Raw genomic sequence first — 26,505 nt, 5'->3', positions numbered from 1 at the left:
TGGAATATTCAGGAATGCAAGGGATTCTGGACATGGGCGCAGAGAAACATATTTCTTACTACGATCCAGATCATTAAATGCTCTTCAATCAGGGGTTCCTAGAAAAATAATTCAACCTCTGGCTTCTGGCTGGAAGAACACTAAATTCTAAGTCTTCTGTGTTTTCTCTTCTGACTCTTGTGAAGTTTCACCTTTAACACCGAATATAATGTTCCTTGACTGTAGTTATAAAAATTAGGGTGACAAGAATAATACCACTTGAGCAAACACTATCCCCCTACACTGACGGTCTTCACGAGGAGAACTGTTCAGATTTTTATACTCTTTTATTGGTTGGTTCTAAGTGAGGTAATTCTTTTTTTTTTTCCCCACCATGAGGCTTGATTTAATATAACAGGTTATACGAGCACCATATGTTCTCAGCTGAGAGATAGTTCTTGTCATAGAACATCATAAACTTTAAATGGAGCTTGGGACGTTTCAAAAGTAATCAGTGAATGGAAGGGCCTGTGATGTGGGACAGGCTTAAAGGTGGGGGCTGGGCAGGCTGGAGCAGGAAGCGGCTTGGAGAAAACACCCCTGACACTGATGAGGCAGGGCAGGCTCCTTCGTCATCTCTTGGGTAAATGAGCAGACAGGGGAGGGGCGTCTTGAAGTGTTTGGGATGTGTTTCATTCATTCATTTAATGAATGTCAATGGAGCAACTGCTCTGGGCCAGATGCTGAGCTCAGCTCTGGGGATAATAACGATGAATGAATGAATGAGATACATGCAGCATGTCCCCTCAGGGAGACGGCTGCCTGGAACCCTACCTCCCAAGCACCGTCCTGGACCAGCGGCAACAAAATCCCCCGGGATCTCTCAGGCCCCACCCAGATCCACTGCATCAATATCTGCATTTTGACAAGACCCCCAGCAGATTCAAATGTCATTCAAGTTGGAAAATGGTCTGGATAACAAGGCGAACAAAAGGAAGTGCTACTTGACACTAAGTCCTAAACATATGCATCTCTTTAGCTAATGATTAATTACTCAGGCTAAACTTATGAATGGGCTTGAGAGGTGTTGGGTTGCCTTCCCGACGGACAGCTCTAGAGCAGGTTTTTAAAGAAGGCTAGGGGTTTTGAAGTCAAAGTTCTGTGTAGCAACTTTGTTTTTCAACGAATTATCCTCTCTAAGCCGCTGATAAATTCAGAACACCACTCTGGTTTCAATTCTTATGTGTTCGTATTATTCGTTTGCAGCATTAAGAGTTTAAAAGTTGAGAAATGTCTGGTGTGTCCATCATTGGCTCCATGGTATCTTCTGAACACTTTTTCATGCTTCACCTTTTTTTGTGTGAAATGGAGAGAATGTTGCCCATCTGCCTGGACAAGATAGTGACAAATTTGACAAGGAGAGTTTATAATTGGGGTGTTTGAAGTTTTTGCTAGAAGGTCCAGCACACCACCTGGATTTCACATCTTGTCCTTTTTAGCCCCAGCTCTACCAGAAATGGGGGAACCCACTCTCCATGTGAATTTACCCAGAGCCATTCTCCCCTGAGAGTGGAGAGAAGGTTTCCTCAGAGCTACTTTCTAATCACAGATGAGGGTTACGAGCGCAGTCACAGTATAAACCAAGTACAACTCTCCTGACCTATACATACACAATGAGTGTAGACACACATACCCACGTACACACTACCGCACTTCTGTGGCCTAAACACCATTGTGCTTCACAGGAAAGTTGTGAGACCCATGCTGCGTCCCATCATGAATACAACTTTACACGCAAGCACATTTTTTTCAGATTGATTGATATATGACCCTATTTAAGGAGGTATGTTTGGTCTCCGCTAGTGCACAGAAATATCAGAACGCGCACAAGCTGTGAGTGTATGTGGGCGTGTAGAGAGAGAGTTTCTTAGACTGCACAAAGTCAAGAGGTGTTGGTTGCACAGGATGAGGTAACAGTAGCCAGGGGTGAAAGAGCATTTAGCTCGTGTTCAAATTAGTCATTTAATGTTCCTTTATTCCCAGGCCTTGAGCTGAGGCCAGGCCAGGCCAGGAGAACTCGTTCTGGTCAGACGGCGGGAAATTCCACCACATGGAAGGGTGTTGGTGGTCTCACTCCACTCCAGCGGGAGCCCACACAGCTAACACGGCTCCTTCCACTAATGAATGCGCCCACCCACGCAGGACCCTCCCTCCCACTCCCCTTCCTCCCTCCGTCCCCACCCGTGCCTGCCCCCTTCCACACTGGCCTGCCACCAACCGCCTTCCTTATGACTGCCCGAGGATTCATTTCAGGAGCGAAATTCGTTAAATTAGAAATTGCCAGCATCCGCCTCAATAATGAAGCAAATCAAAGACCCTCTGGAGGGATCCCCTGGGCCACTCCTGGGGGGTGCCAGAAGCAGACAATCACCCCTTCCCCCCCTCTTGCTCTCAGCCTCAAGGACCCTCCAGTGGGTGAGACAACTTGCATCTCTGCCGGACACGCCAAACCTTGGAGGTGGGTCCCTTGGAGCCCAGGTTATTTGTTTTTCCTTGTAAGAATGCTAATCAAAGCAAAACGTTAACCCAACAAACAAACAAATACCCCGAGGTGGCTATTTGCACGCCGGGTGGTCAAGGGAGGCAGCCTGAAGGGTTCCTTTATGACCAGAGGCGTTTTTGAAACCAGCTGGCAATGGCTGCTTTATGAGGAAGTGGCAAGACAGTCACCTCGTTATCCTCACTCCTGCGGTGGTCCGGGGACCACCCTGGAGCCTCCCTTATGATAACAGCCTCGGCTGAGGGCTTCTTCCAGGGAACCAGTTGTCCCAAGTTGGGACACAGCTGTCCTCTTCCAAAAGAACCAGTCGGGGTTTCCCACAGGACAGATATGGAGCCCCACGGCCACCTCCGTGACTCCTGTTTCTGAGTAGGGTCATTATAACTCGTATTCCTATACGGGTTCCGCATTTGAGCTTCACCTCAGAGCAGGAGGCTGAATGAGAGGCGGGGGCCATGCCCATCCCCTGGGAAAGGCCGGGCCTGTGGACTGGGCCCACTGTGATATGGGGCTGAGGGCTGGGACGGAGGAAGAGGAGAAGGGAATAAGCGCCTTGTGATTGAAGTGGCTTAGAATAATAAATACACACGCTTGCTTTTAAACAGGGCTCGCCACATCCTGGGGAATCTGGAAAAACGCTCCACCTCGCCTGCCCACCTCCCTCCTCCCACCCTCACCCCCCGACAGCAGTTGGCTTTCATGATGCTTTGGGAGAAAGCACGGGGCCTTTGATAGCAAGGGGCTTGTTAGTTCTGGGCTAACAGCCCTCCCAGGCCGCTTCAAATCCTTTCAAACACCTTCCTATTTTAGGTCAAGGAAGTTCATAAAAGTAAAGACTGGAGGTGGGGGAAGGGGGAGAGGAAAGGGAGAAAGAAGCATCTGGGCAGGTGGTCACTGGGCCTCCAGCGACCCCTGGAGGATCCATCAGGCCTGGTGTACATGCACCACCCTGGGTGTGGGGGAGAGATAACGGAAGGTGGCTTCAAGCCCCCAGAGGAGACCTAGCCTTTTCTGGAACCTCCAGCCAAAGCTGAGGCATAACTGAGTCTCTGTAAGCAGAAGATGCTTGAAAATCCCCAGGCCTCCTTATGCTAAACATGGTTAGCCATCTCTAGCACTGATTCCTCCACCCGCCAGAAGAGGGCACCACATGCTTCTACATTACACTGAAAGCTGGGCGGCCCATCAAAGCTGGGCGGCCCAGTCCAGATGGAGGACACCAGGGAACCTGGGGGAATATTTGTGAAATTAACAGCAGCAATAGCCATCGCATATTGGTGCTGTGTGCCAGGAACTATCCTAAGTGCTTTAATGCATAAATTCATTTAATTCGCATGACAATGCTACAAAACAGAGCACTATTATAATCTCCGTGTTACAGACCAGGAGGCTGAGGGGTATAGAAATGAAGAGAACTTGCTATTGCAGGCTGGGACTGAGACAGAGGGCAGCAAATTATAGTCCAAGGGCCAGAATGTTTTTTATATTTTTGGATGGTTGGGAAAAAAGTCAAAAGGAGAATAGTATTTTGTGACACCTGAAAATGATGTGAAATTCAAATTTCAGTGTCCACAAATGAAGTTTGATGGGAACACAGCCACACTTACTTGTTTACGTATCGTCTGTGGCTGCTTTATAGCTCCGGCAGCAGAGTTGAGCAGTGCCGACAGCCTGTGTAGCCCACAGAGCCCAAAATATTTACTATCTGACCCTTTACAGGAAAAGTTTGCCAACCCCTGACCTAGGAGATAAGTGCTATCTGTTTCCAGGCAGGAGAGACAGAGAGCAGAACTGACACTTTCCTGGATATGGAGTTAGGACAGCTATCCCGGAGGGATCTGGAAGCAATGTTGACCTCAATTGACTTTCTTTCCAACAGGGTGGCTCAAGGTCAAGTAGCCTCCAGGAAGTAGCAGAATGTTAGATTTGGAAAGGACTATGGGAATTGACTAAGATGCACATTTTTTCACATTTGACGACTTTGAAATCAGACTGCGTCTTATAATCAAAATGTTATAGTTTAAGTGAAAGCATTTTTTGTTTCCTAGTGGTACTTAAAATAATAATGTCTTACAATAGATGACACTTTAGATTACACAGCTCCTACCTCCAAAGGTCCAGCCTCTCTTTGTACCCTTCCATTGATGGGACACTCACTTCTACAGGCTTAATTGCAAATTTCTGCTTAATATTGAGCTGAAGTCTGTGAGCCTCAATTTTCTATATATCAAATGGGGATGGTCTTATTTCATATATTTACTTAAGGGGTCTTATAGATTTTATTAAAAGGGAGTGAGAGACATAAGCTGGGAAGAAGGCACTTTGACCTCTGGGGTAGAGAGGGACGGAGCAGGCTGCAGGAGCAGTTGGTCTGGTGGTATGGGTCAGCCAGGCAGGCTTCGAGGGGGCAGGATGGGAAGGAACTCGTGTAGACACAAACCACCAAGAACATGACAGGGAAAGAAGATTGCCAGTGCTACAGACAGATTATTTTTCCATCAGCATCAGCCAGGAGCATGGCCCACTGCAGGGGGCACCTCTTGGAAGAGAGAAGACAAGAGCGATTTGAGGATTCAGGCCTGAATGGAGGAAGGAGATGAGGAAAAAGCAAGGCACACAGTGGGAGCCAGTTTGCCCACGCTGCCTTTCATGTGGGCTTTGGGAGGTGATGAGGGAAAAAGAGGCAGGATGAGAGCAATCGCTGTTGTGATAATAACCACAATGCAATCCTTCAATCCACTTCCATCAGCGGGAATGATCACCCCAATGATGAGGTAAGCTCACTGAGGTTTCTAGAACATCCCGGAGTCTTCTTCGTGATATGTGGCTCTGATGATCAATTTTCTCAGAATAAACCCAGGGAGTACTCTGCTTGCTTCCAGGTCCCAGGAAGTGAAGCCAGTGATGCTGAGCCTTAGGAAGGAGGAAATCTTGGCCCTTATTTGTAAACAGAACCACGGCTGCCCAGAGAACATCGTGGCCAATGCCAACGCATTTGTTCCAGCGAAGGATCTGGGGCCAGGAGGCGATGGGAGCTGTGGTACACTCAACTTCTCTCGCACTGGCAGCCAGGACTGGATTTGGACTGGGGAGGAGGGACGGCAGAGAGCTGAGCCCCAACCAGGTGCTTTTCATTTGGGGACATGTGTCTTGGATTTTCTTGGACAGTACTGATTTCTTATAATTTGATTATTTTCAATGAAGGCAATTTGTTAAACATCTGACTTTCGGTTTGGAAAATACAGCCACCGTACTTACAACTAATGAAGGGCAAAAGCCAGAGAGAAAAGTCCATCAGAGTATGGGGCCTGTAGTCCAAACACATAGCAGTGTGTTCAGCATAGCACGGGGACCCAAGGAAGGCTTAGGACTTTATTTAGGAAGTTGGAAGTATTTTATTAGGACAGTTATTTTAGGAGGAGCATGTTAGGACATCACAGTGTCTTCCATAAGTGGAAGGGGCACATCTTTGCAAACACAGCATGGGGTCTGTCAGTCATGATAAAAAGAGACAAGCATAGGCAGGCTGCTCTGAGTCTTGGAAATGATGGAGACGAGCAGGAAAGTTGGTGACACAGGCCTGAGGCTGCAGGCAGCTCTCAGGGGTCTTCAAGAGAAGAAGCGAAGAGAGGAGAAAGAGGGGCGAAAAGAGGAGAAAATGGATTTCAGGGGTAGAGAGGGCACAGGTGAAGACCAGAAGGGTGGGGAGGGGTGAAGAGTGAAGATGGTGCCTATGGGGAATGACAAAGAGAAGTCATATCAGCCTGAAGTCAGAGGGCCTGGAGTCTACAGCCAGCAGGAAGGGATCACAGAAGGGGAAGGCCAAAGAAAATGAAAATAGCTCTTCCCTGCCTACAACTCAAGCCCCCAAATCAGGAACATTTGTTGTTCTTCTGGGAGGTTGGTTTGTTTTTATCTTCTGGGAGAACCTAACTGTAGCTGACCAGGGTCCCTTTCGGCTTTGTCTGAGAAGGTTTAGAGCCAACTCTGTGGTCTGCCATGTGTGTCGAGCATCGAGGCTCGGGGAGCTGCATTCACTGTTTTAGCTCACCCTGAGCTCCGTTTTATGGTCCTCCGTTGTTTTTCTTTCTCACCTCCTTCTGGTGCATGTTGCTTTGCTGTGCTTCACGTGTCCCTGTGAGTAGCTATAAAGTCTTTCTGGAACAAGTGGAGTATAAATTTTAAAATAGAAAGAAGGCCCACAGGACAGGGTAAAGCAGAGGCAGAAATACGAGAGAAAGCTACACTTGAAGGGGAAGAGATGAGGGAATTCCAAGGCCCTGAAAGACCAAAATCATCCAAATTGGGAAAAACGCCATTTAGCACAGAAGTATGTGGTACCAGCAGCCTGAGACGTATGAGTGTTAGATACATTAAAAAAGGAATAGCAAATGTGGTTAGGAAAAGCCATAAGGCTGCATACGATGTATGGATTAGATAAAAGAGATTGGCTGTGGGACTTTTTAGATCTCTTAGTATGGGAAAGAGAGTCAAGGGAAGAGGGATGAAGGATAGAAGACGCGAACGTGAAAAGTGTAGGGGAAACGTTGGATTCTTTTCTTAGTCTATATGCATATACATGTCCACTTCCCCTCCAACCAAAAAGAAAATGGGAAAGAGAACATAAGAATACAACACTTGTGCCAAAAATGAGATGGCAATGCCAGGCAGGAATATTAACAGTATCTGGGAGAAACAGGATAGAACTGGAAGAAATTTTAGAAGGACTTTAAAAATAGTGAATAAGAGGGGGCAGCCTGGTGGCATACTGGTTAAGTTTGGTGCACTCTGCTTTGGCAGCCCGGGTTGGCGGGTTTGGATACTGGGCGTGGACCTACACCACTCATCAGCTATGCTGTGGCAGCGACCCACATACAAAATTGGGGAAGACTGGCACAGATGTTAGCTCAGGGCTAATCCTCCTCAAGCAAAAAGAGGAAGATTGGCAACAGGTGTTAGCTCAGGGCCAATCTTCCTCACCCCTCTCCCCCCAAAAATAGCGAATAACAATAGAGAACTAGTGATGCACATTAGATCCATTTGTCAATTGCCTGGAACGAGCAATATGTACAAAAAGTTAAGTAAATCAGTGGAATTGATAGATTGAAGCATAAGGAAAAGAGAGATTACGAAAAATAAAGTAAAATATAGTACTTTATGCCCAGATTAGGGTAAGTAGCTAAAATGAATTCCTTGAAAGCCAAGGGCTTGGCAGAAATTTTTAGAGTCCCTTCAAAGGGCAATGTGAGGGTAAGAAATGCAAGATGTGAGATGGATATTCAGAGAGAGAAGCCCAAATCCTCTTACCAGATGACAGAGTGGGGGTGATGTGTTAAAGTAGGGTGTAAAAGGAGCCCCTCAAGAGGAGGGATAAACCTGAGGAGCCAAACTGATGTCCCAGTGAGACAGTACCTGGGAAAGTATGGGGCACGGGGCCGAGGAGACCAGAGCTGTTGGGCCTGGGGGCCTGCTGCCCCATCTCCGGTCATCTGGGGTCTGTGTGCCACGGTGGCATCTCAGAGGAAGGGGAAAGGAGCAGGGCCAGGAGGTGAGGGTCTTTAACAGCGATACTTGCAGAACGAGATGGGAGGATGTTAGAGATTGAGGCCACCAGCGTCGCTGAAGGTGCAGGGCCAGGCCACAGTAGGACTCTGCCATGTGGCCGAGCAGCACCGGCAGAGGCAGGATTCTGGGTGAGGACAGACCCAACTGCTGGTTAACTCCAGGCATGTGCCAAAAATGGAGTGGATGAAGCTTGCACCCTCCCTCCTATCCTTCTACTTCAGAACTCTGTAAACCTTCAATACTGAACAAATGACATGACTTTTCCCTGCTAGACTGAAAAATAATGTGCAGGGGCCCAGAGCAGGGACTCCTGCGGCCGAGTCTAAGAGCATCACTGCTCTCCCATCTCAAAGACACCCCTCCTCAGGGCCACTTCTCCCTCCAGGCGTGTTCTCGATCCCATTCCCTGCGGTCTCCTACCGCACCTCCCCGTCCAAGGTAGAAGGGTCTGTGCTTCCTCCGCCAGCCTGGGCTCTCTTGTTGTGTCGGATCTGAGTAATGGGCTGATGCAGGCTAGAAGAGCGGTCAGAGAAAAATGCCCAAGGACGCTGGGCACAACAGACAGCGTCCCTATGACCTTCTGAGCGACATCTTACACCACAGGACACTTTCTTCTTTAAAAAAACATGCTTTCCTTCCTCATCTTCATGATCCCTCCACCCTCCACTCTTCCTGGCTTTCCTCCTTCTCACTGGCTAGTCCTTAATCTTCCTCCCTGACCCCTCGCCCTCTGCCTTCCCATAGATGCGGGGAAGCCTTTGGTGTTGTCTCTAGCGTTCTCCTCTTCTCACTCATGGACTTTATCTTATATAGATGATTCTCGTAGATATGTGTATATGTATATATCCTCAAACTACATCATACATATATATCCTCAATCATATATATATCTCATACATATATCCTCATAGATATATACACATCCTCACTCATATATATACATGACTACAAACTACACTTTTATCCCAGACCTCTCTGCTGAGGTATAACTGTTTGCCCCTAGATAATAGCTCAGAATAACAGCGGACATTTGAACACACTGGCGGGCACTGTCCCAAGCATACTTGTGAGGTATGTACAGTCATTGCCCCCATTTTACAGGTGAAGAAACTGAGGCACACAAAGTTGATGTAACTTGCCCAATATCACAAGGCCAACAAGAGGCGAAGCTGGGGTCTGAACCCAGCCAGTCGGCTTCAGAGTCTGTGAGTTGAACCACCTCACGGTTATCTGCATCTGAGCCATGGGAAATGCTGCATGTCCAGAATCAAAGTTCTTGTATCCCCCCAAACCAGGGTGGTGGTGGGGGATCCCAAGTGACAGGAAAGCGAGCCCAGGTAGCATCTTACTACATATGGGGTCTTCAGACTGTCATGAGATGCTACCTTTAGGTGAAGTGAAGAGTAAGTTTGAGAAGAGGGCGTGGAGGGCTGTGGAGGCCAAATCCGGGCACAGCAGACCCAGGGGACCCCACTCTGGCAATTACAGAAGGAGGAGGCAGTGCAGTGACAGACAAGAAAACAGCACAAAACCAGGACCTCAGGGTCAAAGGCAACAGTACTGCAGGTGTGACATTCAGGGCTGGGCCACTGGTCCCCTTTGATGTATGAGTTTGGAGAGGAGGAAAATGAACTGAGAAAGTGGGATGCAAAGTCAAGCAAGCAGAACAGAGACTAAATGGGTGGGAGATTTGGAAGTGCTGGGTGGGGGGTAAAAGTTTCAGTAAAAACTGAAGCAGCAGTTTCTGATGCCAATATGGGTGTTTGCCTCACTTTTGTGATAATAACAATAATCAAAGTTAACATTTACTGAGCATTTCCTGTGTGTCAGGCTCTGTGCTAAAGGACTTACAAGCACTGACTTATAAAATAAATAAACCTGCATTACAAATCTTGGATATGTTATTAATTGCCTTATCTGGCAGATGAAGAAAGTATTAAGTGTATTTTACAGATGCAGAAACAAAGGCTCAGAGAGAGTAAGTCTTCCAGGCAGAGCTGTGCGGCCAGAAGCGGCAGATCTGGAATTCAAACCCAGGCCAGTAATTGCCTGCTTATATGTGTTACAGCCCCCAGTTAGTCCCTCGAGGGCAATGACTTTGTCTCGTTTGTCTTCACAACTCTAGAACCTAGAACAGCGCCTGGCACACAAGCAATGCCCTTTAAACACTGTAGCCACTCCGTGCAATCTGTGTTTGTTGAATGAATAAATGAATGACTGAATGTACAAACTAACAGACAATTCTCTTATGTGCTAGCTGTGGATGGCACCCCTGGATAGGGTCTGGGTTCTGGGAGCTGGGGACATTGGAGGTTTTGTGGAAATTTTGAGTGGCAGTTCCTATATCCACCATGGGAGTGGAGAGATGATCCGCCATGCAGAACCATGTCACAGTGTTGGGTTTTTTCACACTTTGATGTTGAGAGGTCAGAAAGGACTATGACCATGGCCAGTGTGTGTATGAGGGCTGGGAGGCATTAGGTGGAGAGATGGTGGGAGGGAGGAAGTGCTCTGCTCAAGAGAAAAAAAATTGAAAACACAAAGGGACAATCTGAAGAAAAGACATTGGAGAAATAGACGCAGAGCTGAAGATCCAGGGAGAAAAATGGGAAAGTAGTGTAGGAAGCCATGTCAGAGGGTCTAATGCTGGTGCTGTCACAGAGACCCGTGAGAGCCTGCTTCCTACAGAGCTCAGACAAAGCCGAGAGGGGTATGGACTGCGTGGGGCGGGGCCCTGGTGTGGCTCTGGAACCCAGCACAGGACGGACGCTGCTCCCTGCAGGAGGACAGGGCCCGCAGGAGCCGTGGCCTCTGGCTTGCTACGCCTAAGAACTTTTTGACCCAGTTGGCCATAACTGGGGATATGGGGTGCGGGGAAGAAAAAGTGAAGAGCAAGGGAAGGGAATGGGCAAGCCATAGTTACAATGAAGGAAGAACGTGTGGTGTCTTGCTAAAAGGCAGGAGAGGAGAACGGCACCAAGGACTGTGGTCTGGGGGACAGGCTCTCCGAGAAAGCAGAAATGCCTGAGCTTTGAAATGTGCAATGAGTTAGGCGAGGACCCGCGAGGGCAAAAGCATCCCAGAGAAAAACAGGGTGAAACAGAAGAAGCGGAAATAATGAAAATTGGCGAGTGTTGAGTTTTTAAGAAATTGATACGGGATGTTCAGTGGAAACTGTTGCTTTGGCTTTGGGGATAAGAGAACTGTAAATATGGAGATAATATGTCAATACCATTTATAACTTGAAAAATCTGGAAGGCTCAGATGAGATAATCTTTCTGAGGGTGCTTTGACAAGTATGAAGGAAGATATTTGCAGCTGAGAGGAAAGGACACTGGGTGTGTAATCTGAAAACTAGAGTTGAGAGCCGGCTCTGCCCCGGACAGCAAGGACAAGCCACTGGTCCTCTCATTTGCCTCTGTGTCCTCAGCCCGGAAAGTGGCAGTAATGCCCTTTCACACAACGGCCATGAGGCGCTGCTTTCATTTCCTATGGCTGCCACAACAAAGTACCACAAACTGGGTGGCTTAAAACAACAGAAATCTATTCTCTCAGTTCTGGAGGCCAGAAGTCCAAAATCAAGGTGTCCCCAGGGCCACACTCCCTCCTGAGGCTCTAGGAGGGCATCCTTCCTTGCCTCTTTCAGCTTCTGGTGGCCCCAAGGGGTCCGCAGCTTGTGGCTACAGTGCTCTAACCTCTGCTCGTCCTCACATGGCTTTCTCCCTGTGTCTCTGTGTGTCCTCTCCTCTTCTTATATGGACACCAGCCATTGGATTTAGGGAGCACCCTAAATCCAGGATGATCTCCTCTAGAGACCCCTAACTAATTACATCTGCAAAGACCCTATTTCCAAATAATGCCACATTCTGGAGTCCCAAGTGGACACGGATTTGTGGTGGACACTGCTCAATCCACCACAGGGTCCAAACAGCAATGAAGCAAGAACACCAAATATATGTAAAATATTTCCCACATTCTTCTTTTTCTTCTTGTCCCTAAAAGGCCACTCTCCTTATAGTGCCTCTTCACGCTCCTCTAACGGCTGCCATTGCCCAGAGGATAAAATCCAGTCTCCCAGGTCAGCACTGGCCACTTTTCTCAGTCTCTGTTGCTGGCGTTTCCCACCCTCCCCATGACCTCCACCCTGTGTTCCCCGTCGACTGACTCCCGCTTAACCTTTACGACCCAGTGGAAACCCCTTCAAGAAGCTTTCTCAAAGGCCCTGAAGGTCAATTCTTCCTGCCCTGAACGCCTTTGGCAGATAGTGTTTCCTTTCACGCGGCAGTTGATCAGCTGTTCAGACTCCCTTTGTTATTTGCCTTTTTATGAATTTAAGCCTTTTCTTCTGCACCAGCCAAGTTGAAGACTGGGAAAGTGTCTTTCTCTAGTTTCTTTTTCTAGAACCTAGTTCTGTGCCTGGCACAATCCAGGTCCTCAGTAACTGTTACCACATTACTTATTTCCCACTGCACCAACTCTGTTCCTGCCAAAATTTCTTCTCTTTCACCTCACGCACGGCTGCCTTTCCTGGTCACCTCGGTCCAGGGAGATGCCTTTCTCCTCTGAGCTCCTGGAGCATCTAGCATCTATCACCTTGTTCGGATCCATTGTGTGTTCATCTGATGGTCATTCATTCACTCATTCATTCAGTTTCATGAAGTGCTAATTCTGCTTGGCTGTGCTGGGCTCCAGGCTCCAACCTGTAAGGCTGTCTCATCCTCCCATTCGGAGGGCAAGCAAACTTTCTCATCCTTCTTTCTTCTCCTGACAGGACCTAACACAGTTCTTCAAGTGTTATACATGCTCAATTTGACAGTTCAATTCAAATTGCTGTAGCTAATTCTTAAAGGATGATGCCGAATGAGGGACTAAATGTGCTATGAACTTAAATGAGGCACTCAAACCCCTCTGAGAAGGCGCCACAAGAGAACCAGGTCCTGAGCTCTGTTGCCAAGTCCAGATGGAGGATGAGCCAGGCTTTGAGAAGCGGCTCCCCTGTACCTTCCTCATTTGCAGTCGGGAGAATGCAGAGGGTGGGGCTCTGCCTTCTGCATTCACCACCGTGGTGACTCTGCTGTTGCACCATGGCCTCTGGACAACCACCCGAGTAGTCTTTCAGGGACCAGAGGGAAGCTGGAATTTGTTATTCCAATCAGGACTGTCTGAGAATGCAGGCAAGGTCGCGAACTGGGGACAAACGCACAGTGGTACGGCCGAGGCAGAACCCTACTGTGCGGTGCATTACGCTGTGCGATAAGGCAGGATCAGAACGCAGACCGCACCCCTCCCTCCAATTCAGCACAAAGGCCCATTGGCCTCTTCTCCTGCACCAGCCAGAAGGCAGGATCTACAGCCCCCTCCCCTGCGCCGGGGGGCATGGGGTGGGCAAATAACAAGCGGCACTGGTTCCAGGTGCTTCTCTGACCTGAGCATCTGCGATGCCCTGGGTGGGGACGGTGCTGCCAGGGGCTCTCAGTGGAGGGGAGTCACTCACCAGCATTGTTCTGCTGCTTCGTGTTTTTGATGTAGGCGGAGAACTTGGAGAAGATGTCGATGCCTGCTGTGTTGGATTCCCGATGTTTTGCAGCCAGTCTGGGGTACCTGGAATGAAATACACAGTGTTCTAGGAGCAGTGAGAGCTTGGAGCTCCTTTAAGGGAGAGCCTGTTCCCATCACGATGAGCAACACTCCTGTTTATAAGTGGATCTGCTAAACTTTTTGGATTTTTACAGCCATCCTATAGGGACAGTGGGCCTTCTCAGCCCTAGTTCACTGAAAGAGGAACAGAGGCCAGTGAGGTGAGGAGAGCTGTCTAGGGGGACACAGTCTGTGGGCAGGGAACCAGAACACCATTCAGAGGGCCCAGGATGTGTCCTCTTCCTGGGACCACCAACAGGGATGCACCAATAAAAATGCTCTAATCAAAATTCGGAACGAGCTTGCCTCTATATCCATGGGGTCCCTGACATTTCCGCTACCCACATGAAAATAACTATCCACTGCCAGGCCTGCAATTATAATCCTAGCTGCATGCAGCTAATTCTGGGAGCAAGGAGATGCTAGGCACTTTGGCATGGAGGCCTTGAAACCATTTCTCAAAAGGAAGGGTACCCACAGTCCTCTTCTAAAATGTCCTTCGTACATGTCTTATTTGTGTGCAGTAATATGATGTGGAAACTACCAGGCTCCCTCAGCAGGATAAGTGTTTCCAATTGCTTTATTTCCAGGCGTAGAGATAGTTTTTCAAGGATCCAGCCCCCTCCTTTGCACAGTCTTTCATTTTGAAGCCAGAAGAATATACGGGGCAGTCTGGGGTTAGGACTCTTTCTATTGGTCCTAAGACGGAATGAGGTAAACTTGCTTGTGTGGGAATCCATGGCTTTGACCCCATTAGCACCATCAAAATGAGCAATTCTAATTTTCAAAAAATATTATCTCACAAATATTTTATGTGTATGGCCAGGCAAGGGTGGGAGGAGATGGGGGACAGTTGCTTGGTTACCATTATTATCAATTACATGGTGAATAGTTTGTGATCTCTGGGTGAATAGTTGTAGACTGTGAGCTGTTTGGTTCCTTTATGTTTAAAAAACAAAAGACCTTTTTTCGTTTAATGTTTTAAATAATTTGAACCAAAAAGTCTTTTTTGTGTGTGTGTGAGGAAGATCAGCCTTGTGCTAACATCTGCCAATCCTCCTCTCTTTTTGCTGAGGAAGACTGGCCTTGGGCTAACACCGGTACCCATCTTCCTCCACTTTATATGGGATGCTGCCACAGCATGGCTTACCAAGCTGTGCATCAGTGCCCACCTGGGGTTCCGAACCGGTGAACCCTGGGCCATGGTAGCGGAGCGCGCGCACTTCACTGCTTTCGCCACCCGGCCGGCCCCTTGAACCAAAAAGTCTTTAAAAATTATTTGTTGTTCTTTCATTTTCATGCTCCTGCTCATTAGTTAGGACCGTCCACTCTTGGGCCATGTTACGTGGATGTTTAATTTCAGATTCTGCCATTGGACGAGTCCTCAGAACATCACTGGGTCCAGCCCTCTGCCATCAGGTAGACACGGAAGGCATTATCCTCCCCATTCTACAGGGAAAGCAATTGAAGATCAGAGAGTTAGATGACTATTGAAGGGCCCGTGGATAATAAATAGTGGAGAGACCGTGAGAACCTGGTTTCCCACCTATTCTTCCTACTGGATCACACCATTTCTCTGATACCAGCGAAAGCTAACCTGTATTGAGTGCCTACTATTACCAAGTGCTGTTCTAGCCCCTTTCCACGTATTGGTCATTTACTCCTCACAGTTCTACTGGTACTGTTCTTAGCCTTATTTCCCACATGAGCAAAATGAGGCATGGAGAAGTTAAGCAATTTGATTAAGGGGATGTGGCTGGGTGGCAGAGCCAGGATTCCAACCCAGGCAGTTTCACTTTGGAAGCCCAGCTGTTAAGTTCCTTGTCCTGTGGCCGCTGGACTCTGCTGTTTACCCTCAGGGCCCCAAAGCCCTCACTGGAGCTTGGCTGAGCGCCATGGGTGAACTCTCTCCATCCACCAGGAGAAGGCGCTCTGCATGGGTCCTGCATATGCATGCCTTCCTGAGTATAGGGGGAATTACCAAATTCATCTGCTCTGACTGGAGGCACAAAGCAAGGTTTCCTGCAAGGTGCTAGGTAATCTGACAAGACATGGGAATTTAGGATCATCCTTCCCTATTTTGGCCTTCTCACACAGAATCTGGCATGCTCTTAGAATTGACGGCCTTAAATTATTATTAATATATACCAAGTACTCTTTGTTTTTGCTTGATAAGGTAACAATGTAAAGAAAGAATGACCTAGAAAATGCATTTTCTTTTGGGTTTGTTGGGGTTTTTTGCTTTCTGCCATCATTTGATCAGACTTCTAGTAGTCTGACCGTTTCTTCATGATCAACGTGGGCCAAACATGAGTGGGTGGTACCAAATCCAAGATGAATGACAAAGAGCTGTGGGTTCATGGAAACCATGGTAGTGCCTCCTGTTTTCTAAGCACTATGAGTCATTGAGACTTTACTTTAGCACAATGTCCCATTTGAAGTTTGTCCTTTTGGGAAGTGTGTCTTCAAATATGAATCGCACAGATTTCGGTAACCAGATTTGGGGAGGCTATGTACAGGATGTTAAGTATGTTTATTTTAGCTCTATTTTTACACTATATTTTAAATATGCAAATAAGTGGGCTACAGAGTACATTCTGTTTCTCCAAAAGGCTAGCAAAGAGTGTTTCATTCACAGAAGCATCTTTGAAATAAGACTGTGATGTGGTCTGGTGACAATCAAAGAGATGGTGAATTTGTCTAACTCAGGAGCTAGCAAACTACAGCCCATGGGCTAAATTTAGTCCAACATCTGTTTATGTACCTCCCATGAACTGAGAATCATTTTTGCATTTTTAAATGATTAGCAAAAATCAAACGAAGGATATTATCTTGTGACGTGAAAATAATATGAAATTCAAATTTCAGTATTCATAAATAAAATTTTATTGGAACACAGCCACAGCCATTCACTTACATATTGTCTATGGCTGCCTTCGCTCTACAAGAGCAGAGCTGTGACAGAGACTTGATGGCCCACAAAGCCAAAAATACTTACTATCTGGCTCTTTACAGAAAAGTTTGCCGATCCCTGTTCTAGCTAATGAAAATTTCTCTCCACTCTGTTTTTAAGATATCTTATTTCAAATGCATTCATCTTAGACATGCACTTAAGCTTCATTCTGGGAACTAAAACAGTTGGCCTCTCATCAAAAAAAAATTTTTTTGCAAATAGTAGCCAAAAAAAAAAAAATACAATTGCAGATGGAAGTGCCCTGGCTTCTCATCCACTGGCCAAAGGCTACCTAGCCCTGAATGAAAAGACCCCATGCAGTTAAACCAGCATGCAGTAAGCACCTACCAGGGGCCTGACCCTGTCCCAGTGTTGGGAATACACTGGAGAAAAAGACAGTCCTCCTGTCCTCATGGCATGACCTTTGCTGATCCCAGGGGCTTACCTGGAGCTTGAGTGTTGACCCTCCTTTTTCTCATGAGCTGAAAAGTGGAAGGACTTCCCTTCTGTCCCTTCTCCATTACTCCTGCTTCCTAACCTCACCACAACGCTCACTCGAGAAGCAGGTTAATGCTTCTGACTTGTCTGATCCTTGACAGTGTGCTTGCCTTGCCTTGTCTCTGCTACTTAAGCAAATGATCCTTGGAGGTGGAGACGGTCTGGCTTATCCATTAAAAGACATCCATTGGGATCTGTAGTTTGAAGACCTAAACTCAACAATTGTCTGTACAATTACATCTGGGAGACAGTCACAAAAGAGGCACTGACCTCTCTTAACTCTTCAAGCTGCCATTTAATGAGATCTTCTTACTCTATATCAGGGACTAAGCGAAGTAGTATTATCTCCTATGATAGTCCCTTGAGATCAACATCATGGGCATCGCTTTGTAGATGTGAGAATTAAAATTAGAGAGGTTTTAAGCAGTTTATCTGTAGCAGAGACCACTCATGCTCACTAAAGGTCCATGTGCTTCTCTGCATTTCCCAGCTTCTCTGTCAGGTTGGGGTCATGTGACTGGATTCTGACCAATAGGATGGGAGGAAAAGCGATGTAACCATTCACAGCCTGGACCTTAAAAACATTTTGTGCCATCTTTCTTCTCTCTCTTTCCCTGCCGAGGGAGAGTTGGAGGAAATGTATTCCCAAAGCTACAAGATGGAAGAGTGCCACACTACCCGATCGGACTTTGTGTGAGCGAGAAATAACCCCATATTCACTTAAGCTACTGAGATTTTGTTGCTAACTCGTTACTCCAGTGTAGCACAACCTAGTGGTACAAATAAAAACCCAAGTCATTCTGACTCCAAAGTCCATCGTCTCAGCCACCATGCCATCCTGGTACTGGTACTGAGGCTGTTTCTCCACCTCCCAGAGAGTTAAAAGAACATTCTTCTTTTTTGCTATTGTGAGATATTTCTTAAAATAATGAATTCAAAGTGTCTTCCAATTCTGGCAGTGTTCTGAACCCTGTTCATACTCAATACTTGCTTGCTAGTTGACTGACTAAATGACACGCCAGGTAACCAGACTTCATCAGATTACCCCCCCCCCCACAAATGTTTATCACAGCATCTACGCACTAGGATTATTTTAAACAACAACCAGCTCTGGTAAAGCACTTTGAAAAGCTCATGGAATCATAGAAGTTCTGCTGAAAGGCATCTTAGAGACTATGTAGTTTCACTCCCTCATTTTAGACATGAGGAAATGGGGAGGGTCTGGGAGGGAGAGATCCTTGCCCAAGGTCATACAACAAACACTGTTGAAAAGTGTCCAGAGTTTGGTCTCCCCACTCTCAGTTCTGGATCTTGCTAATTCTGGCCATTCTGCAGAGATGAAAGGTTAGAACCAGCGTGTCTCAACAATAATCCCAAAGATTATCCCACAGCTTCCCTGTTGAGCGTTAACTGGGTCAGTCCAAAGAAAGGGATGGCAGTTAGTCTCATTAAGAAGCTACTTGAGACTTCCTGGATTCCTCATTTTGACACAAAATGCTTTATGGGATCAAATGTGAGTTTTTAAAAAGTTGTTGGAGTGTTTGCGTGTGGTTTTTTCCTTTAAAAATAAAGCTAAGGGGAAAAAGACTCCCACAATTTCTTGGCTCCTGGCAGCTTTTACAACCAGCAGTGTGATGAGAAACATATGGCTGACCAGCGCTCAGTGAACAGTTGTGGGGGGTTTGCTGCCCCCTAGAGAACCAGAAGGTCAGGCTGCACTCCTCCAGGGGTCTCAGGACACGGGCCACCGACCTCCCAGCTCCTCGAGTCAGCGGGAAGCTGGCCGAGGCTGGTAGCTTGTTGTGGGCAGAACAGCAGGTCTCCCTTTATGGGGCTGAGGCACTGGCTTGGTGACATTTACTGCGAGGTGATTGTGGCACCTGCCCCCGTCTGACCCATAAAAAGGCATCTAAGGGACATTCCTGGGGGCTCTGGAATAGTTGAGGGTCTTACCACTAGGGCCCCCACCTCGGTGGCCTTCTGGAGTTGTGCATTTTAATAGTTTTGAGGTTCTGCTACCTGGGCGTGGTGAGTCATTGCATCACTGATGTGGCAGGAATGCACTTAGTAAAATCTCCTGCACACAACTGTAGCCCAGAAAAGGACCCAGACCAGAGGAAGCAGAGCTCAGGACAGGTAATGTGGGTGGACAGGGAAGAGAGAAGGTGTGTCCGCATCCAATACTGCTTAGCTCTATTTGCATCATGGAAATTTTTCAGAAGCTGATGAAATGATGAATCTGATGATGGCCCTCCTCTGGAAGAATGTACCTGTACATGTGGGGCATACAGTTTTGGGGGTCTCATGGATCCCTTTGGTCCCAATATGGACATAGCTTTGAGACCCCTGAGTAAGAGAAACAGCCCAGGAAAGGCACAGCTGGACTGGAGATGGAGGGGGCCTGGCTAAGATGGGCTCGAAGAATCAGAGAACAGGAAGGGTTCTTGGGTCATCCTTTCACAAAGGAGGGAACTGAGGCCGAGCACAGAGAAGGGACTGGTTCAAGGGGTCACAGCACATCACTGGCAGAACTAGCAGCGGACTCCAGGCCTCCAGGCCTCAGCCCAGCCCTGCACGCCTCCATCCACCAAGTGGGCAAAGGACCAAGTGGGACACTGCTCCTCGCTGCTTCAGTCTTCCATTCCTCAATGGCCTTGACGGGAACAGTCACTCCTGAGTTCGGGTATTACCTTTGAAAGGGAAAACAACTTCACCGAGGACTTTCTCCTCTGGGTCTCCCGGGCAAAGTCTAAACTCTATTCAGTTATTGAAAACAGCATTTATTTTGTCCTGTGGGATTTCAAACCAGCACCAGCAATGAGCTCGAGCCCCACGGGAGGGTGATGGAGCCTGAGCCCGCTTGGGAATCTCCTCACTTTTAGCAAAGTGGCTGGCTGGTGTCCTGTTCAGAGCTGTGCGTAGCTGAGCTGGGTGTTATGGGTGGGGCTGCCAGCTGATTTAATTAACGCGTTTATGTCAAGTCTACACTCAGCTGCTTCCAACGAGCTTGCGGTGGCTTTCCACTCTTAGTGTGAAAATAAACTCTCCTAATGTGGATGGCACAGAATAATTTTTAGGAGAAATGTATAAATGTTCAAGTCTTAATCAGAGCACAACAGGTGGTTTTAACTTGACAGTGATTGGTTACATGTGTGACCTTGGCAAGTTACTCAAGGGATCCATGCCTCGGTTTCCCCAACTAAAATGAGGATTATGACAGCACCTGTCTCCAAGGGCACACAAAGTGAGGGGATGTAAGTGTTGACAATAAATAAAACTTTAAAATAAATGCAAAATGGTGGTTTTTAGTACTCAAGTCCCACTTATTTTACTTACTGTTGTGAATCCTTCCTACCCCGCCTCCCGCTTCACAGCCCTCTGGTCTGTGTGGCCTGGACTGTCACCAAGCGGCTCCTCCTCACTCATTTGCCCACCTCCAGCTCTTCCGCTCTCTGCCTTCCTCATCTTCCCCCACCCCTTAACGTAAGCCTGAAAACTGATTCTCCATCACCTTTGTGTAAAACTCTTCAGTGGCTATCCCAGGGGAGAAAGCCCGTGCATACCTTACTCTATATGTAATATTATTTTTCTAGTTTTTAAAAAGATTTGTGATTATTTTAATCCCCGATTACAATATAGTATAAAAACCAAGTCTAGTTTCCAGTAACATTTAGAGTTCATCTCTCTTCTCTTTACTCCTACTTTCCACCAGGAGCAGCTTCTCTACCCAAGATGAACCCACAGCCCTCTGGTCTCCCCCCTCCCTGTACTTGTGCAGAGGAGGAGCTGCTGTCGTGTTTTCGTGTTTAATTATGGGCTCAGACCAGACCCGGTCAGATTCGTGACTGTTATTCATACCTCGGTGTGGTTTTAAGTTGTGGGGTTACCTCTCTCCTGGCTTATTTTCATATTGTCAGCCTTTCGGCTCTCGTTCTGAAACGAAGGAGCCGTTGCTCTCACTTGGGGGTCTTTCAGGCAAAGTGAAAGGGAGGAGGACTTCTTTAGGTGCCAGGGGTGCTAACCTCCCCAGTGCTGTTTAGGAGGGAGCGATGACTCCACTTTGCAGAGGATCTACCCTTGGAGTTGGACTCTGTGGAGCAGTTTGAGATTGGGGGTGAGCCCCTTGGAGGTGGGGAGGGGCGTCCAGATTCTGAAAAGAGAGTCCTCCGCTCTGGGTTGGTGAGGCTCCTTGGGAAATCTGCCTCCACAAAGTAAACTTTTGCTTTTCTAGTTCCCACAAGGACCCCTTCCTGTCATCAGCTCCAGAAATAAGCAGCCCATTACTTTGCAGGGATCAAAGTCTCCTCCAGGAACTCCTCGATCTTGTTGACATCGGTCTTCACGTCCCCGTTGAAGGTCAGGAAGGGCGGGTGGGTGCCAGGGGCCAGGTTGTGCAGGTCGGCTGGCTTTCTGTAGAGAGAGCGAGATTCAGGAGGCGGCTTACCCCAGGGCCTTCCCGTTCCGGGAAACCTGGGACTTATCGTAAATTGGACTCCCTGCGCTGTCCAACAAGCCTGTCGGCAAAAACAGACTTACGATGTGGAGTGTAGGCAGGGGAGGTTGGAGAAGATTCTGAAGGGATGCGATATGACACAGAAAGTCTGTCTGGTGGAAGTCAGTGAGACAGAAGCAAGTCAAAAGATGCAGGAGTACAGCAGTATTGAAAAAGCGAGAGCAATCACAGTTGACTATCTAAATCAGTACCAAGCTTTCAAGACCCGGGGCAGAGGCTTACCTTTGATTTCAAAAGTGCCTTCACCAATTAGCTTAACAAAAACGCACTAGACGGAATTCCAAACTTTAAATATTAGTGAATTCAATCGCGCTTTTATACTAAGAAATATCTTCTGTATTGTTAAGGGTCTGTGCAAGAGGGAGCAAAGTGACCTTGTGTTTGACATGGGGCCCTCTTCACGCCCAAGGGTGCGCTTCTGTGCTTCCACCACCTGGCCGGAACTCAAGAGCAGGATGGAGCAAAGCGAGGGGAGGAAAGGTTGGCAGTTAGGGGAACTGGGGAGGGAGAAGGTTGCACTGAGAAAAGCGTAAGGAAGAGAAGGAATAGTGATGGAGACTTCCCCGGGCAGGGCTGGAACATCAGAGTCACCCAGAAGGCTCTCTCTGAGAAGGCAACACTTCTCGTGGGGGTCAGGGGTGGAACACATCAGATGGAGGAACTGCAAAAAAAGGAAACAACGGGAGAAGGGGAGTCTGTCATGAAACAAATTCCTGGCATGATCAGTTAGGGAGGGGAAGAGAAGAATTTCAATTACGTGCTCCTCCCATACCCTTCCCCAAACACACACACTCTCCAGTGCCTTCCGTGGTACTTGAAACTCCTTAGACAATCGAGACCGAAAGTATTTTTAAAATCTAATTGACTTAGTCCCTTTGTTTACTTTGTGCGTGTCCCTCATTTCAGACAATGAAAGGACATTCTTTACCTTCTCCTCCTGTTTTTAGCTGACACAAGGCAGCAATGTTTGGGTTCCCAGCTGGGAAGGGCAAGCTATACTGATTTTATTTTTCAGCAATTACCTCTCTGTGGCTTAAAGATAGAGAAATGAGGTTTTTTCCTGTGACTTGAGAGAACAATAGCCTCTGGAGGGTGGCACCCTTGGGAAGTACTGCCTACGGCTGCTGAAGCTCGGCGGGACATTGCCAATGGGATGCTGGTCTGTTGCCCCCCTCTCTCTTTGTTGACCCCCTTCAGCATTTATGGTTGAAATTATATAATTAGCGTTTAACTACATAGTGCCAAGTCTAACTTATGAACTATTTAATGTAGATCAGTCCTCTTTCCTGGACTGGATTGCCAGCTCCATGAGGGCAGGGAGGATGCTCAGAATATCCAACATGTGTGGGGTTCTTGCTAAGAGCCAGAGACACTACTGAACGCAAATGCTTTCCATGGCCTGCCTCACTGAATCCTCATGAGAATGCTATAAACAAGGCACTACTTTTATGTCCTTTGTACAGATGAGGAAACTGAGGCTCAGAAAAGTGAAGTAACTTGGTCAAGGTCACTCAGCCAATTAACAGGGGTGGGGCCAGGATAAGAAATCCATTTTCTTAGAAACGGTTAAACTTCATCATATCATACATTTAAAAAAAAAATTCCTTAACTCTTTATTACATATGTAAAATACATATTATATATATTTTATAAATATGTATATCTTATTAACTATACATATTATATATTTTTTTCTTTTTTCTTTATTTTTGCAGTAAGAAAGTTTCCTTATCTGTAAAACTGGAGTTGTGAGACTTGCCTGGCTCCCCTCAAAGGGTGTTGGCAGGATCAGATGTGATAACAGATAGGAAAGAGCAACATAAACATCTGAAGAATGCTGGGCTGGCTTTCTCTCTCATGCTGATCTCCAGCCAAACACACAAGTCCACTTTCACAGACTATAATCCAAAAACCTCCTCTTCTCCATTGAAAGAAGCTATTCCTTCAAATCATATGACAGGCTGCTCTCTTGAGCTGTCACAGACAATAATTGCCTAGCGGATGCATGTTCCTTTATTTGACAGATATTAGCTGGGGGTCTAAAGGAGTTAGCTGCTATGGCGGACACAAAGAAACCTAAAACATGATCCCAGCCTGTCCTTGAGGGATTTAAGGTCTCAGCTGAAAGACAAAACAAATTCCATAACTGATGTGTTCTGAAGAGCGTGGTATGTGAACCAAGGAGACCAGGTTTGAGTAGTCGGGCACTTTGGGCAAGTCCTTTAAATGCGTCTGTCTCGGTTTCCTTGTGTAAAATGAAGAAATAAGATCTCCTTCACAGGATTCTACGTTATGTGATTTTTTACGGGAAAGCACTCACCAGTTGTAAAGCGTTGAGATTGTAGATACCATAACCTGGTGAAATGCTACATGATGATGCAAGGCAACATGGACGATAGGTGCTGGGTGAGTCTGGAGGGAAGCTGGAGTGATAGGGTGCTCCTGAGAGTGGTGTCAGGGGAGGAAGACTTCCCGGTGGGGGGTGGCTGGGTGCAATCTTTCCCTCAGGAAGGCAGGGAGAGCCTCTGTGAGACAGAAGAAGCATCCTAGCCCAGGGCTGGAGGCTAGAGGGAACAAGGATAGCAGAAGGTGGTCCAGCCTGACAGAGCCACGTGGATCGGTCATGGCGAGAGGCATTGGGAGATAATGTTGCGAGGAACCAAGGAAAAGACAAAGCATCAGAGGAGGGCTTCAGATGCATTTAATCCACAGGCAATGGGAAGTATCATAAGGTTTTCTGAGTAGGGGGAGCCACATGATTATTTTAGGAAGAATAACCTTACGATAACATAAAGGATGGATCAGAGAGAAAGAGACAGAGACCTGGAAGGATGAAGACCAGTTTGAAGAACAAAGAAACAGTCCGGCTGGCAGCAGTGGGACCTGAACCAGGTGTAGGCTTTGAGACTGGACAAGAGAGCTTGGAGGTAAGAGCTAGCACAATGGGAGAATGCCCCAGACTTGGTGACTGATTGACGATGGAGGTGGCAAGAGAAGGGAGCTGGAAATGTTTCGGTGCCTAGAAAAGGGAAAAGCAAAGGAATTCAGGAGGGGAGCTGAACTCAAAGGAAAAATCACAGATACAATTTCCAACATACACATTTTAAAATGATAATAGAAAATGCGTGTGGAGATATCTAGAAAATAGCAGATTTCTGGGTACAGAAAACTTTACATGAAGGTGACAGGGAGAATATGCTAAGCTCACCAGGGAGGAAAGTAGAGGCAAAGGATAAACACTCAGAGCGTGAGCCTGGAGCTATTCCACATTTAAAGGAAGGTGGGAGAGAGAAAGAGAACGCAAGCCTGAGAGTGTGGCTCCTGATGTGAATGATGCCTGGTATTTTTCTCAGCATTGAAGCTGCACTGTTACTCTCCATCCCGGCCTATAATCCAGATCACCCACCCTAAGGAATACTGAAGATGGGAACAAAGCAGGGGAAGTGGTCTGGATCCCAACTCCCTGGAAACTCAGACTCTCACACCTGAAGTCCTGCTTGGGTCCCCCCGGAGGGGGCGCCAGTGCTACCAGAATGGTGAACTCTTGCATTTTTAGATGTCCCTGCCCAGCTCCATGCCAGACACTCTTAGCTGCAGATCCGTTGTCCGTTCCCCCTTCTTCTTTGCTAATCAAACTTTGCTAATCAGGACCTCGAAAGGCTCGGGCCCAAGTGAGACACTTGCTTCTGCAGCCTCCCTGGTAACTGGAGGTCTGGCCAGTGAGGTGTGAGCGGGAGGCTGCTGGGAGCCACGGGAAGGCTTTCTCCTCTCACAGAAGGTTCTCAGTTTCTGCAGCTAAACATATTCCTCGTTGATACAGCATCCTTTACCTTTTCAGATCCACAGTGGTGACATTGAACACGACTCCTTTCAGCCAGAGGATCATAAAGAGGCGCTGAGAGAAGGGACAGTTGCCGATGCTTTCCCCATCGATTCCAGCCTAGAAAGGAGAGACCGAGAGTCCTGAGTTGGCACATGCATATTAGCAAGAAAGAATATAGGATCATAACACCCAAACACTGGTCTGAGGAGAACTGACTAAATCCGTGTCCCAGCTCATATTATTCATCATTGTCTTCCTAACGTCTACGCAGGGCAATGCCTGGCACAGGGCAAGGGCTCAATAAATACATGCTGAACCAAATCTGAGTTTCCAGCATGGCAATTATGTAGAATCCTTACTTTCTGAAACCATAGAACCCTAGTATCTCAGGGTAAAAAGAGACCTGCAACATCACATAGTCTGTTACAAATCATGTTGAACTGCCAACTTCTACACCCCCAAGTAATCATCTAGTCTATGCTTGTCTCCACTCGCCAGTAATTTATGTCTCTCAAAGCAGTCCATTCTGAGGATAGTTCTAACAATTAGAAATGCTTTTCTTTGGCTATACCTAGCCAAAATACATTCCTCTGTAGTTTACCCTCTTCTATCCTTTGGTCTTTGCTCCATGAGGATGTCATAAGTACAGATCTTCAGACTTTGACCCCATCTCCCTATATCTAGACTAGTCAGCAAGCTCAAGATGTTAATCAATACCCCACTTAGTGCTGACTAGTACTTGACCTTCAGTGTCAATAAACCATTCATTTGTTAAGTTATCCTTTTACTCAACAAATACATATTGACTATCAATTACGGGCAAGGCGCTGGAGAAAATTACACAGGAGATTAAAAAATGGGTTCACTCAGGGAGCTTATGGCCTTCTGTGGGGTGGCCTGGGGCCAAGACAGGAGCACATATGTAACAACAGCAGATAACATGATTGAGTGCTGGCACACTTCTGCTCAGTATCTTT

General features: G+C 47.1%; 1 protein-coding gene across 2 annotated transcripts in view; it reads right to left on the bottom strand.

The window, feature by feature from the left end:
- CLIC5 (chloride intracellular channel 5) overlaps nucleotides 1–26,505 on the bottom strand; it is a 159,337-nt gene that overhangs the window by 21,590 nt on the left and 111,242 nt on the right. For both annotated transcript variants that reach the window (XM_058554223.1, XM_058554224.1), the window contains exons 2-4: nucleotides 25,536–25,645; nucleotides 21,477–21,602; nucleotides 13,599–13,705 (exon numbers count right to left, since the gene is read on the bottom strand). In XM_058554223.1, the coding sequence (XP_058410206.1) occupies nucleotides 13,599–13,705; nucleotides 21,477–21,602; nucleotides 25,536–25,645 (343 nt within the window). The remainder of the gene's footprint in view (nucleotides 1–13,598; nucleotides 13,706–21,476; nucleotides 21,603–25,535; nucleotides 25,646–26,505) is intronic.

This window comes from Diceros bicornis, chromosome 14 (assembly GCF_020826845.1).
Source record: "Diceros bicornis minor isolate mBicDic1 chromosome 14, mDicBic1.mat.cur, whole genome shotgun sequence".
Lineage (NCBI taxonomy): Eukaryota > Metazoa > Chordata > Mammalia > Perissodactyla > Rhinocerotidae > Diceros > Diceros bicornis.
The sequence above is the reverse complement of the archived record's forward strand: the minus strand, read 5'-3'. Positions and strand labels throughout refer to the sequence as shown.